This window comes from Ochotona curzoniae, unplaced genomic scaffold, assembly GCF_017591425.1.
Source record: "Ochotona curzoniae isolate NIBS_2020 unplaced genomic scaffold, NIBS_Ocur_1.0 scaffold_4506, whole genome shotgun sequence".
NCBI classification, from domain to species: domain Eukaryota; kingdom Metazoa; phylum Chordata; class Mammalia; order Lagomorpha; family Ochotonidae; genus Ochotona; species Ochotona curzoniae.
Genome location: NW_024467119.1, coordinates 77,300,523 through 77,315,447, shown reverse-complemented (window position 1 = coordinate 77,315,447; position 14,925 = coordinate 77,300,523). Strand labels below are relative to the sequence as shown.

The 14,925-nt window shown below is 38.9% G+C and overlaps 1 protein-coding gene across 4 annotated transcripts in view; it reads left to right on the top strand.

The window, feature by feature from the left end:
* Nucleotides 1-14,925, top strand: part of LRBA (LPS responsive beige-like anchor protein) — a 633,639-nt gene that overhangs the window by 141,267 nt on the left and 477,447 nt on the right. For all 4 annotated transcript variants that reach the window (XM_040967344.1, XM_040967342.1, XM_040967341.1 and 1 more), the window contains 7 exons: nt 4,301-5,305; nt 6,073-6,251; nt 8,067-8,220; nt 8,629-8,809; nt 11,800-11,927; nt 12,381-12,488; nt 14,041-14,200. In XM_040967344.1, coding sequence (XP_040823278.1) covers nt 4,301-5,305; nt 6,073-6,251; nt 8,067-8,220; nt 8,629-8,809; nt 11,800-11,927; nt 12,381-12,488; nt 14,041-14,200 — 1,915 coding nt within the window. The remainder of the gene's footprint in view (nt 1-4,300; nt 5,306-6,072; nt 6,252-8,066; nt 8,221-8,628; nt 8,810-11,799; nt 11,928-12,380; nt 12,489-14,040; nt 14,201-14,925) is intronic.

Sequence of the window (14,925 nt, the reverse complement as noted above, 5' to 3'; positions counted from 1 at the left end):
AGGTAGGTAGATAGACAGACAGATAGATGCATACATGTTTAAATATATCAAAAAGCACACCCCACCCACTGCCATAGGAGGGAAGACAGGAACTTCTCTCTCATCCTCCTTTGTGTCTCCCTCTCTAATCCACTTCATCACATTTTGTGGCCCACATGAGTCTGTATTTCCCTCACTTTGATCATGAACAGTATAATTATTTTAAAGTATACCTTTACACTATTGTACTAGCTTTTTAACTTTTGCCTATACCTACCATGTCTTGATACACTTAAATAGCAGAAAGTTAAATTTACATCTGTTACTAAGGGACTGTACTACTATGATAGGTTGGGAGAAAATGGTAAGAGAGGAAAATAGGAAAGGGGGAGGGAGGAACCCCTGTACCTACAAAACTATATCATGGAAAAATGAAACAGGTAAACCAATATTATATATATATGTAAAGCATTGCTCATTTTAAGGGGGATGCAAATTTAGGCTATCCTGAAATAGTCTGACAGGAGATATGTGTGTACACACACACACACATATTTAAAAAGACTTACTTATTTTTATTGGAAAGGCAGATATACAGAGAAGAGAGACAGAAAGTACATCCAGTGGTTCACTCTCTAAAGAAGTGCCTCTTCCAGATCTGCCCCATGGGTTCAAGGTCCCAAGGCTTTGGGCCATTTTTTTTTTTAAATCAAAGACTTATTTATTTTTATTGCAAAGTCTGATATACAGAAAGGAGGAGAGATAGAGAAAAAGATCTTCCATCTGCCGATTCACGTCCCAAGTGGCCACAAAGACTGGAGCTATACTGATCTGAACCCAGAAGCCTAGAGCCTCTTCCGGGTCTCCCACGCGGGTGCTGGGTTCCAAGGCTTTGGGCTGTCCTCGACTGTTTTCCCAGGCCACAAGCAGGGAGCAGGATGGGAAGCAGGGCTATTGGGATTAGAACCAACTCTGTATGGGATCCCAGCACATGCAACGCGAGGACTTTAGCCGCTAGGCTACCGCACTTGGCTCATTTGGTCTATCTCCTAACGCTTTGCCAGGCCACCCAGCAGGGAGCAGGCAGGAAGTGAAGCAGCCGGGATATGACCAGGTTTTATATATAGGATCTCGGTGCCTGCGAGGCGAGGATTCAGCCACCAGGTTGTCACACTGGGCCCAACAGCATACATTAAGTGAAAAAGAAAGTGAGAGACAGTGTGTTTAGATAAGCACTGTTAAGTAGTAAAATAAGAATTTTTATTTTCATGTATATTTAAAAAAATAGAAACATATTCTGGAAGGAACCATAGAAAATCAATAGGCAACTAATTGCCTGATTTTTGTAGCTAAGGACCAGAGATTGGAGGGTGACTTAAAAGTTTTTATGCTCTGGCAGGGTAATGTGTGTGAACGAGACCATGTAGATTTAACATTACACCTGTTAGCATATGACCATTGTTAGTGTGAGATATCTTGCCAGAGCATTTGTAACGGGCCTTGGGTGCACGGTGGGAATTGCTTTGGCCACACTGTCTGGTGCTTTATATGGAAAGGTTCCGATGTGTCTTATTTATCAACTGTGGATAAGGTTGGTAATCCAAGAATTAGAAGTTAGCATGTAATTTCAATCTGATATTTCTACATGCAATATACAATGAAAAGGATGAATTTTCCCCTGAAAAAGTCCGTTGGTAAATATTGCCCAACATTTTTTAAAAGTCTAATTTTTGATAGGTTAAGGAATTTTAAATGTGGGAACCAAAGAGATAATCTCAAGTTTCTTTTTTTTAATCTCTTAATTAGTAAATTGGACTGCAGATTATATTGACGGTAGTAGCAAAAGAAGTGTTGTCGTTATTAGCGTGTATCTTTAACTTGTAGTTTATAGAACTGCTTTCCAAACATTACAAACAGATATAGATTAGCTATCAAATGAATGTGAAGATTAATGACTAGTCTTTAGCTGTGTAATTTAGAACAATATCTGGTAATTAATTGGGAATTATCAGTTTTAAAGCTACAAACATGTTGAGGAAAACAGCATCAAAAAAGATAACAACCGTGATAAAAAAAAAAAAGTCACCATTTAGGTTTTAAACAATTGGGGTAAATTAAAGGGAAATTTAAAAACCAGCCGGCTGGGCCCGGCACGGTGGCGCAGTGGTTAAGGTCCTCGCTTTGCACGCCCGGGATCACATATGGGCGCCGGTTCTATCCCGGCAGCCCCGCTTCCCTTCCAGCTCCCTGCCTGTGGCCTGGGAAGGCAGTCGAGGACGGCCCAAGACCTTGGGACCCTGCACCTGCGTGGGAGACCCGGAAGAGGCTCCTGGTTTGGGCTCGGCATAGCATGGGCCGTTGCGCTCACTTGGGGAGTGAATCATTGGACGGAAGATCTTCCTCTCTGTCTCTCCTCTCTGTATATCCACCTTTCCAATAAAGAAAATAATAAAAATAAATCTTAAAAAAAAAAAAACCAGCCGGCTTCAAAAAGCCTTTCAAATTTTGCAGGTATGAAATTTCGAAGTAGGATTTTATACTTGATCTGTTGTTCATCAATAAGTATGTGAATATGTTCTCAGGAATTTGAGATCACAAAAGGTCAAATTCCCTGGAGGTTGTACTGCCTAGAAGGAGAGAGTGAAGCAAACCCAAAGATATGGGGTGCAAGAACTAGGGGAGCTAGCATAGACAAGAACTGGAGGGCCGCACGGGCGCCTGGGACGATGGCTGTGTTCTTAGCAGAGGCCGGTGCATCTGCATTGGAGCAGCAGTTCATCTTCCGAGACAGATACAAGGGCAGACTGCTAGTAAACCACAACCTTTATGGCTTTTTTTTTTTTTTTTTTTAATTTGGGGTCAGGCTACCCTCATGAGCTAGGCCCCTATTCTTGTGAATCTTGTCTTCTCTTGAACATGTGCTGGTCCGGTTCCTGCCCTGCCTTCCTTAGCGCCACCTCAGAAATATTCCCTGGTTTGCTCTACTCCGAAGGTAGAGGTCAACCATGTTGAGCTTAGAAAGGAAAAATGTAAGGGAATTTTTGCAGCATGCATTTTTTACATTTTCTGACTCATATATTTATATGACTCAAAAAGGCTAGTGGATTTTTTTCTACACACAAAAAAATTAGCTTTTTTTAAACCCTGTTATCTCATACCAGTATTTTCGATGCTCAGTAAAGATTTACTACACAGTTTACTATGTATAATGATAATATGCATTACAGGAAGAAACACTTTTAACATTGATAAACTATTATTTTCTGCATGTGTTGTACTTTTTCTGCTGTTTCCTGTTTGTGGGTTTTGAGAATTTAGGGTTCCTATTGAAACACTAATATGAATCCCGTAGCAGTGACTTTAAGATAATAATTGTTGAAGAGGTGAGAGAAGTAATGATAAATTCTAAAATCTCAGCAATCACAGAACAGTGATTTTTTTTAACCTTTTTCTCTATTTTTGAGTAAAGGCAGCATAATATGGAAAATCCAAAATGCTGAATGTGAGGACATTTCGATAAATTTATGGAGTAATGGAATTAAAAGATAAGTGTTTTAGTGCAAAAAAAATCTGAAATCTGTATATGAGCTGTTTTCAAAAAGTTAATGGAATAAAGCATAGTATAAATAATCTGCATGAATTTCATTTTTTTTTTTTTTTTTGCTTCAAAGTAAGCATCTTTTAATTCCAGTATCCCATAAATGTTTTAATTTCCTTATACATAGCAATTATTTATGTGTTGGGAAGAATGGCTGCATGGATGAATGAACAGGAACTTTCAGACAATTTTTGACAAATTCAACTTTCAGAATAATGGTGGATCTTCAGGGAAGGTTTGTTTTTTCTTTCATTGTTAAAAGCATTTAGCTAAAAAGCAAATAGGTTTTATATCTTAGTAGATAAATGAAGATCTGTTATAGCAACATAATTGTTTATTAAAAAAATTTCTGCTGAGGACAAATCATGGGAATAGAAACTTTCATTGCAGTCAAAACTATATGATTCAGTCCATAAGGTGTATGTAGATCCTAGTACAAGTTACAGAGAGGAGTAAATTTTTTTTTCTGCATGTCTTCAAGAACAGACTAAATATGTTCTTGTTTCAGTTTCATACTGTGCCATGTATCAGCTTGAACAATTACATTTTTTGTGACTTGACGTTTTATTTGTTGTCCTACAAAATAGGCACATTATAGGGAAATTAATAGTTTTCGTATTATGTAAAGTGCGTATTTGAAAAATTGATGATAAGGTTTATATTTGTTATGGTGTGATAATTTTAATGCACATATGACTAATGGCACTTTTCTTTTTCATCCAGGTCACTTTTGAAATACACAAAGAGAACCTTGCCAGTATACTGAGGGAACAGCATGGAAAGGTTGATGGAGAAATGGGGCTGTGTTCTTCAAGTCCAGTTCCTGCCATCTCTGTCTCAGTGGGGTCCCAGCAATCACACATGAAGGATTCCCCTGGTTCTCCTCATTTGATCCAAAACAGTGATGAGAACTCAAGTATTGAGAACATTAGTTCCATAGAAACCTCATCTAATATTGACCTGCAGCCTCAGGGCACCTCTCTTGAAGAAAGACAAGCTGAGCAAGAAGATCAGCTGTTAGTGGATGAAGAAGTCACTTTGGAAGAAACACTGACAAATGAGCCAATGGGTGCAGGTGAGCTAGAGGCATCTGCTGACTTCAGAGAACCCGAGGCTGTTTCCTCCGAGGCTCTGGAAATAGCTGCCAAGGATGCCATCACCACCAGTGAAGGCACAGCCTCAGTGAGCTCTCCCTCCGAAGGGGATGCTTCCGAAATGCCAGAATTACTGGATAAATCTCTAGGAGAGGAGGAAGATGACGATTACGTGGAACTGAAGGTGGAAAGTAGTCCTGCTGAGGACGCCAGTCTGCCCACGGAGGGCCAAGATAACAGTGTGTCTCCAGCTGCATCTGAAATAATCCTGCAAGAGGGAGAACCTGGGGTCAATGCACCAGCTAGTAGTGAAGCCCCGAATTCGGCAGATCCTGCATCCCTGGCTGTGACAGCAGCAGGGTCCCCAGCTCCTCCTAGAGAAACGACTGTGTCCCCTACAACTGTGCTGTCTGGCACAGAGCAGGTCCTGGAGGAAGGGCAGAAGACGGCCGCCTCCGCTGGAGAAGCTCAGTTAGTTAGCAATGGTCCTGGTAATAGTTCTGAAGCTTCTGCGGCTGCTGAGCCGAGGATTGCCAAGTTGGATGTTTCCAGTGTTGCTTCCGACACGGAGAAACTGGAGTTGAAGGCTAGTACAAGCATGGAAGCCCCTCAACCAAATCGACACGCGCTTGAGGTGAATAAAGATACTGTATTCTTCAAGTGTGTTGGATCTGAGTTCAAATAGGGCAAGTGTGCATACTTGCATTTTTATTTTGTGTTGTGTTTGGTTCGTGTTCTCTTTGAAATTATGTAAGTAGAGTGCATGTGGAAGTAGTTTCAAATTGTCAACACAGCCTGTAGCCGTTAGTGTGGGTTCCTTAAGTGACAGTTCTTTATTAAGGTTATGGCTTTTACCAAGGCATCATCAGAATTAAAAATGTGACGTTTCCAGATGGACATCTTTTTAGTTGATATATACCGACTCGTGTTCTAATTGTTGATTTCATCTCTCACTTAACTCATTCACTGTTCTACCTTCTTTTTTCTTCTTGCTTTATCTGTTCTTCATAGTTCTGTCATTATTTTTGTTTGTTCTTGGTTTTAACCAGTTTTTGATTTAAATAATCACTGGATTATAAATACTACTGCATTTATATGAAATTGAAAACTAAGACCTACTTGATTCCTTTCAAACAATGATACGTGAGTGGTAATGCTCACGTAGCTCCAAGTGCATACTGTTGAATGCTTACAGTTGAGCATTTTTGATGCCTTTGCTTTCAGTGTGGCACAATGCTGTTATTGCTCATGAATCATTTGACAATCACTGATTGGATTCTTGAGTGTCCTAGCGTGTAGGCTATCTATGCAGTGAATTACATAGCTGTTACATTTTTTATTTTTCTAGTGCCTACCTTTTAGGTTTTCTTTATTTTATTACTTTAAAAATTTCTGTACTAGATGCCAAGGCAACAGGAGCAGCCTGCCCAAGCACCAGTCCCAGACGCAGTCAATGGACAAAGGAGGGATTCCAGATCCACCATGTTTCGTGTTCCTGAGTTTAAGTGGTCTGCGATGCATCAGCGTTTGCTCACTGATCTTTTATTTTCCATAGAAACAGATATTCAGATGTGGAGAAGGTTTGTCTGTGTGTTTATTGTATTTATTACAGAAACTAAATATATAGCATAGTCTTTGTTTTTAGAGAGGCATATGTCAGAGTTGTGCAGTTAAATCCAGGTGCTTGGTTTGAAAAATAAGAGATATGTTATTATATGGGTGGATTTACCAAAGTGACTTTTATTCTCCTTGCTAAGAATGGAATCCCTGGGCCTGCCGTGATGGTTTAGTGGTTAAAGTCCTCACCTTGCACGCGCCAGGATCCCATATGGTTGCCAGTTCTAGTCCCAGCAGCTCTGCTTCCCATCCAGCTCCCTGCTTGTGGCCTGGGAAAGCAGTCGAGCCCAGCCCAAGGCCTTGGGACCCTGCACCCATGTGGGATACCTGGAGGAGTTCTGGCTCCTGGGTTTGGATTGGCTCAGCTCCAGCCGTTGTGCTCACTTGGGGAGTGAACCATCGAATGGAGGATCTTCCTCTCTGTTTCTCCTTCTCTCTGTATATCCTCCTTTCAAATAAAAATAAATAAATATATATTTTTTTAAAGAATGGAATCCCTGTCTGGATTGCAAAAATGAAAACCAGAGCTTTTTGCTAAAAAAAAAATTTGTTAAGATTTTCTGTAGCATGTGTTAAACCATAGAACTTACCAGAAGGTAGGTCTGTCTATTAAATGGAGTTTATTCTTAGATGTGCTGATTCAGATTCAAGTATAATATTTTCTATAAATCCATTTGTGCCTTAGAATAAAATATCTGTATATTTCAGATTATTCTTCCTTGTATGACCTGTGATTTTAACAGTACCTAATGTGTTTTTGTTCCTATACAACTTTTACTCTATTTAGAACCATTTTATGACATTATCTAAGAAAATGTTGGTAAAAAATTCAGTTTTTATAAGAGTGTCTTTTACTTATTTATTTATTATTATTTTTATGATACAGTTCCATAGGCTCTGGGATTTTCTGTCCGCTGCTCTACTTATTTATGTTTTTAAAGATTTATTTATTTTACTTGAAAGAATAAAAAGAGAGAGAGAGAGAGACAGAGTGAGGTGTTCCATCCATTAGTTCACTCCCCAAATGACTGCAGTGATCAGAGATAGGCCAGTATGAGGCTGGGAACCAGATTCTTTTTTCTGTTCTCCCATGTGAGTGCAGGGGCCTATATATTTTGCCATCCTCTGTTTGAAAGGTGAAGGGGAGGGACTGAGAAAGAGGTCTTCCAGCCACTGGTTTAGTCCCCAAATGCCTGAAGCAACCTAGACTGGAGCAGAGCAAAACTAGGAGTCAGGAGATTCCTGTGGGTCTCTCAGACAAGTGGCAGAGACACAAGCACTTGGAGCATCCTCTGCTGCTTTCCACATGCCTCAGATGGGAGCTGGATCAGAAGTGGAATAGCCAGGGTTTGAATTGTCACCTGTATGGGATGCCTGCACTGCAGGCTGTGTATGGCTTTACTTGCTGCTCTACAACACTGATCTTGAAAATTCATTTTTTATTAGAGTAACACATTCAGCACTGTTCACCTTCTAGGTTTTGCCATGTGACTTTTCAGTTTTATTCCTCTTGAGTAGAATATGGTTTTGCTTTTTATACCCAGTATAAAGTGAGTGTATGTTTTGGCTCTGAAAGAAGCCATGGATAATAACTGCTGTTATGAAATGACCCACTTCTGAGCAAGAGGTTTATGCCCTGAAATATCCCTTGCACTAGTTATCTTCCCTTGGTTCACAAGATGAAGCAAAGCACCTTCATGTCCTTCCTCCCTTCAAGCAGGCAAATTGTGATTTCCTTTCTTTAGCTTTATCAGTAAACATCGTTTGTCTTTGGACAGCCATTCAACAAAGACAGTTATGGACTTCGTGAATAGCAGTGATAATGTCATCTTTGTACACAACACAATTCATCTCATCTCTCAAGTGATGGACAATATGGTCATGGCTTGTGGGGGTATACTGCCATTGCTTTCAGCTGCTACATCGGCTACAGTAAGGACTTCCCCTACTCTATAAAATTGGTGTGAAACGTGTGTTATACATCCTTATTGATTGAAACTTGAATATGCAGGTTCCTAGGTTTCATACGTGCTGTTAATCAGCAGGATCAGGATTTTTTATAATTATGTGAAGGACTTCACAATCTGTTCCAGGAATGAGATAACTAAACAGGCCCCCCCCCCCCCTTGGGGATGAGTGAGCTAGTGAAGAATGATTGGCAGTATTTTCCCCACATGATTCCATTGCTCCCTTTTAAAAAATGCTACATAAATCACTCTGTTGTACTAGTTTTCTGAAAGCCCGACTTCCAATAAAATTTAAGAAATCTGGGAACTATATCTGGTAAAATTAGATTTTCTTCAGAATATAGATATAAATGTCAAACTTTATTCCTTACAGCATGAGCTGGAGAATATTGAACCTACTCAAGGCCTTTCGATAGAAGCCTCAGTGACATTTTTGCAGAGGCTTATTAGCCTGGTGGATGTGCTTATATTTGCAAGTTCTCTTGGCTTTACTGAAATTGAAGCAGAAAAAAACATGTCATCTGGAGGAATTTTACGGCAATGTCTCCGACTTGGTGAGTGCTTTAAACCTGTTAGGATGTAAGTCAGATTTTTTTTTTCAGTAATCCAAGTTTCTTTCATTGGTGAGAAAATATGTGATAGTCATTTATCAGATGGTTAGATTTTTCTTCTTTTTTATGAAAGTGAGCTACAGGGAGAGAGAATGAGGGTGAGAAAGAGAGAGGTGGGGGGGAAGTAGAGGTGGGAAAGACAGAAAGAAATATAAATGGTCTCATCCAATGGTTTGTTCCCCAGATGCTTGGAGCCAGGAACTCTGTCTGTTACTCACTTGATCGAAAGGGACTGAAAACTTGAGCCATTAACTCCTGCCTCCTAGGATCCATCTAAACAGGACGCCAATGGGGAGCTGGTGCTTGCTTCCATGCTCTCCTAAGTAGGATGTAGGCATTCTAACTGCCATCTTAACCACTAGGCGCAGTGCCTACCTGTGACCAGTTTTTAATGCACTATGCATAGTAATTGGCCAAATTGGATAGTAGGGAAGAAGGATATAACCTGATCAATGTACGAACTTTATTCTGGTTTGCATTCTTCTTTCCCCTGAGTTCCCAAACCTCATTTTACTCTAAGGTAATGCTCCTCAATTGTTAAGGCAATTCACAAGTAAGAATCACATAAGAGTCTTGTTAAAATACAGAATAGATTATATTGGATATAGGAGAAGACCTAAAGTCATCTGTCAAATCCCCTGAGATGTTGGTGCTTCTCTCAGAGACAATTTAGAGTTACATGGTCCTAATTCAGCAGTATCCAAGCTCAGTCTTTATTTAATGGTGCTGTTAAAGCAGTTTATAAAATGCTGAAATTTGTGTTCTGATTAGAGGCAGTTCTTTCTTAGGTAATAACAAAAATATGCAAAAATGACTTTTTTTCTTAATTGAACTTCCTTAAATGATGTTAAAATAAATTCTGTTTTGCACAACATTTTGTATATTTAGTTGAAAGTACTGAAACCTTGTCAAATGATTTGCTTAATGGAGAGAAGATGGTGGGGAATGGATGGCCTAAGAAGTAGAAACAAATCTTTAGAAACCAAGGCCATCTGAAGACAGGTCAGAAGTAAGACATCTATGAGAAAGTTCATGGAATGTTCACATTTTCTTTATTGGTTTCTCTAAAAATTAAAAATATATATCTATATACATATATATAACTTGATAGAGACAGAACTGTCTGCTCTTTCACTCCCTAGAAGCCTGAGCCCAGGAATTCATTCTAGAACTCCCACATGGGGTGGCAGGGACCTACCCACATTGAAACTGCAATCTTGAAGCTGGAATCAGAGGTGGAACTTGGATATTGAATGCTGGCAACCTAGCCAGCTCCTTAACTGCTGAGCCAAGCTCCCACCCCCATGGTATCTTGTAATTTTGTGTTCCATGAGCTTTTTGAGCCCCCTCAAAAGACATCAAGAGTGAAAAACTTAGTTAAAGCAATATTTTTTATATTTAAATTTTAGCAAACGTATGTTGCATAAACTGTTACATATGGTGGTAGACTTTTTTCTGCAGTTACTTTTACTCAAAATGTCATTCAGAATTCTTGCAGACTTAGGCTATGCTAAGGAGCTTGGTATATATAGATAGTTTCTTGAAATTTTAGTTAAAGCTTCAATTTAGCATACCAAAATAGAAGCTATCATTTTTTGTCTATTGACATTTTGGATACAAAATTTTGTTCTTTTTTATTCATGAGAATTTTAGAGATTGAGAAACGTATCTAAAATTTGAGAGTTAATTGCTGAAGAATTTGAATATATTTTTGTCTAGTTCCCTTCCTGTCCCTGTTATACTTCTTACACTTTCCAGTACTATTATAGCTAGATTATTCAGACTTTATATTGCTTTTGTGTGTGCCACATTATTTGAGAACCAGAGAGAAATGCACACACACACACACACACACACACACACACACACACACACGCACACACACAGTTGGAGAGCCTGGGGGATGAGTGGTGTTGCGGGTAGGGTATGCTAGATGGAAAGCAAGAACTAGAGAGAAAGAAATGAAACACTTCCTTATAACTCGTCTACTCCCCGGTGGCCGGGGCTCTGCAGGGGCAGAAATTAGTAGGCAGGAATGCAGTTCCAATCTCTCCCGTGGGCACGATTGCTTGAGCCGTCACAGCTGTTTCCCAGTGTCTGTGTTGGCAAGAAGGTGGAGTGAGGAGCTGCAGCTGTGAATCAAACCCGGCACTCTGATGTGGGAGGCGGGTGCCTTAACTGCTAGGCCACACAGCCACTCCTGTATATGCTATTTTGAAAATCTTTCCACTTTCCCAAAAGGAGAATGTCTTTTTAGAATAGAAAGTACACGGCTATCTTAGCAGTGCTTCATTTTATTCAGGAAGCTAGGAAAATAGTGTATCATTTAAAAATCAGCATTAATTTCTAAATAATCTGAGTAACGTATGCTTTAAAGAGGTAATTTTGTATTGTATGTGAATGAGATTCCTTTTTCCTTTTCCTGCATCTCCTACACAGTTTTAATAAAAGCCAGTAGAAGCTAGACTATGTAGAACTCCCAGGGAATGCTGTGCCTTCTGTGTTTATTAATAGCATGATCTAATAACTAAGTTTGCAGCTTAATTATCTTATTTTAATGAAAGTAATCAAAGAATATTGTCCTGCGTGGTTCTTCCACTGTCCTTTTGATTCTTTTTTTTCTTAATATAAGAATGTTCTAGTTAATTTGGTCTGCGATTCCAGAACAGATTATGTGTTAGTGGATCCTAACAGTATAGACCACTAGGTTGTACTGCCTCCATATATCATAACTGGGCCTACAGTAAGGAAGCTATCAAGAGCAGGCAGCAAACACGACATTACAAAGTCTAGACACATTTTAGGAATTGGCTGAAGGTAGTCTCTTTTAAATGAAATGTTACATAAAAGATATAGGTGATTTTTTTTATCAGTTCCATAATCTTAAGCATAACTTTGTTTTCTTTCCCGATCTTAATTAAAATGAATTATAGTCTGTGCAGTAGCCGTGAGAAACTGCTTAGAATGTCAGCAGCACTCACAGTTGAAATCTAGGGGAGATCCAGCGAAAGTCCTGAAAACATTGCACGGTCTGATTCCAGTGGGAAAATCTGCAGCGAAGGTAAGCATCCTGAATAATTCATTTGAAGAAACGTGCTCACATTTTACAGTTAAGCCCTTGAACTAGTTTCTTCACTTCAACATGAAGTTAAGTAAATCTGACAGAGAGCTTAAAATACTTATTTTAGGCTGTGGTCCTAACATTCAAATATTTGTATTTAAATACACAGTGAAGATTTGCTTGTACTTAATCTTGTCTACTTTTCTAAATGTTTACTTTACTTGTTTCTGTGATACCGTTTTCTTCAGAGATGTCGATTTTTTCAGTATGACTCCCAGTCTACTCCTCCATTTCCCCTTACAAAAGAAGATGTGTGGGAAACAACTGAGAAAAAGGAATATTTGCAGGCTTCTCTCGTCCTTAGAATGCTGTGTTTACTTTTTAAAATGCATTGATGTAAAAGAAAAACTGTGTTGGTGTGATGTGTATGTATGTGCCTTTTGTCTTCAATAGAGTCCAGTGGACGTTGTGGCTGGTGGGATATCTCCAGTAAGAGATCTTGGCAGGCTGCTACAAGACATGGATATTAATCGACTTAGGGCAGTTGTTTTCAGAGACATCGTAAGTCGTGGTATTCCAAGTTTTCTCTTAGCTGATATGTATTTCCTCCCTGCCCCAAAGTATGGAGAGTATAAGCATGTTGTGATATAGATCGGTCCAGAAGTTACAGAGGGCCAAGAAAACAGTGTTCTTGCCAGTGAATTTAGAATTGTAGAATATTGGAAAAGATTCTCTGTATCAGTGGGGCTAGTTTATCAGCGTGGTGTTGCTGAAAGTAATGATGCATGTTATGCAGGAAACACTGTACATGCTCTTGATACATTCCTGAAGTCCAAAGCTTTCTGAAGTCGTGTGCTTTTTGAATTGCCGTCTGATAAGATGAGGAGTATGAGGCACAGAGAGCTTGAGTAACTTGTTCAAGTCAACAGCACTAGTCAGTGATCAAATTCAAACCCAGTATGCAAGCATGTTTAAATAAACAGTATCTTCCAGCGTATGGAACCTTGATAGAAAAAACAGATGGCTTCTATTGTTATAGATACTGCCTATATTCCTACTAAGATAAAGTTCTTTTTTCTTAAAAAGAAAGAAAAGGAAAAGGAAATGACTAAAGACTAAGGATATAAAGAAATGATTGTCCTGAAGTTTGCAGATAATATTTTTAATTTCTCTGAGTTCAGATTTGCTTTGTCACATTCTGTAAGCCCTTAGATAAGTCATAAAGCTTCTCTAAACCATATCTTGCTCAAACTTGTGAATATATGTCAATTGTAGAGCCCAGTGTTTAATTCACAATGGTTGTTCAGTAAATGGTAGATTACTAATGAAAACAATTCTGTTTGAGGAGTTGAGATTTTAATGTGCACATCTATGAGAGATTTTTTATGTGGAGTCAGAAGCCAAGTCAGAAGCCACTGTGAACTTCATATGGTAGTTAGTAAACACTGAATACATTAATGGATTACGTAAATATTTAGATAAGCATTAGTAATCCATAGCATATTAAGAAATTAAAACCAAGCAAATTATTTGCTTGCATTTTTAATATGAATATCAATAGCAGTGGTTATAATATTTGGCAGAAACATGTGGCAAAGGAATGGTGTTATGATAGGAAAGTGTGATAATTCATAAGAAAGGGAAAATGGGTATTGGTTCTAGTCTTGGCTGCTCCACTTCTGATCCAGCTGGCTGCTGATAGCCTGGAAAGGCTGTGGAGGATGGCCTAGGGCCTTTGGCCCCTGCACCCACATAGGAGACCCAGAAGAAGCTCCTGGTTCCGACTGGCACAGCTCTGGCTTAATGACCATTTGAGGATTGAACTAGGGAAGGAAAAATCTCTCTCTTCTCTGTAAATCCAACTTTCACATAGAAATAAATAAATCTTAAAAAACAAATGCCAGTTTCTCCCTTTTCATTTTTAATCTGTGCTAGGTGAATTTACGAGTACTAATAGACTTATAACTTGATAACATGATGAATAATCATGCATTAAGTTCTGTTTATATTAAATGATTTGTGGGCATCTTTTATATTTAGAAATTGTAGTGTTAAATAAAGTTAAAAATTGTGATTTAATAGTGACATGACCAATCCTTTTGTTTTTTCCTAGGAGGATAGCAAACAGGCCCAGTTCTTAGCTCTGGCGGTTGTGTACTTCATCTCTGTTCTCATGGTCTCCAAGTACAGAGACATTCTGGAACCTCAGGATGAAAGGCGGGGCCAGTCATGTAAGGAGACTGGAAGTGAGAATGAGAGTCTGTCTCTCCCTGGTAAGTTTCCATGTTTTACTCCCTGGAACCCAGAATTTGTGCACAGTGTAACCTACTTACAGCTGAAAATTTATTCTGGAATTTAAATCTATGCAAGTGTAAGGTGAAAGCATACATTTTTATTATCTAATTAATTAAAACTGCAGTTTGGGTCTTTTTTTTTTTTAAACCACCAAATTAAGCAGTAAATGAGCAACTCTTATCCTGTGCAAATAATGAGTAGAAAATTTTGATTTAACATTTGTTTTTGAAGAATAACCGATGCATATTCTTTTAGGAGAGACAAACTTATTAACATAGAACTGAAGTAGTTTGGAGTTTAGCAGTAGCTTTCAATTACAGTATTGCTAGATAAGCAGTTACTGTAGCTGTTTCTGTAACTGTCATCCAGAGGGGGTTGTTCATTTACTTGGCAGATCTGTATTACCTGTTGGGTACTTGAGTATATTCCAGAACAGAGCAGAAAAACGTCTTTGCACCCATAGAACTGATAGTCTAGTGGGAAGGGGTGGGGAATAAATATCTGTAATAAATAAATAGTTTGGTGTTTTAAAGCTGATCCAAGTGGTAAGAAAAGGAAAGGCTTGAACAGGATAAAAATGTTGGGAATGATTAGGAGAGATGGGATTTTGTGAAATGACAAATCCTGGAGGTGGGGTGGGGGTTGAGTCCAGGAGTCCCAAGCATGGCATGCATCTCCGTGACAGTCTGGATTCTGTGTGGAG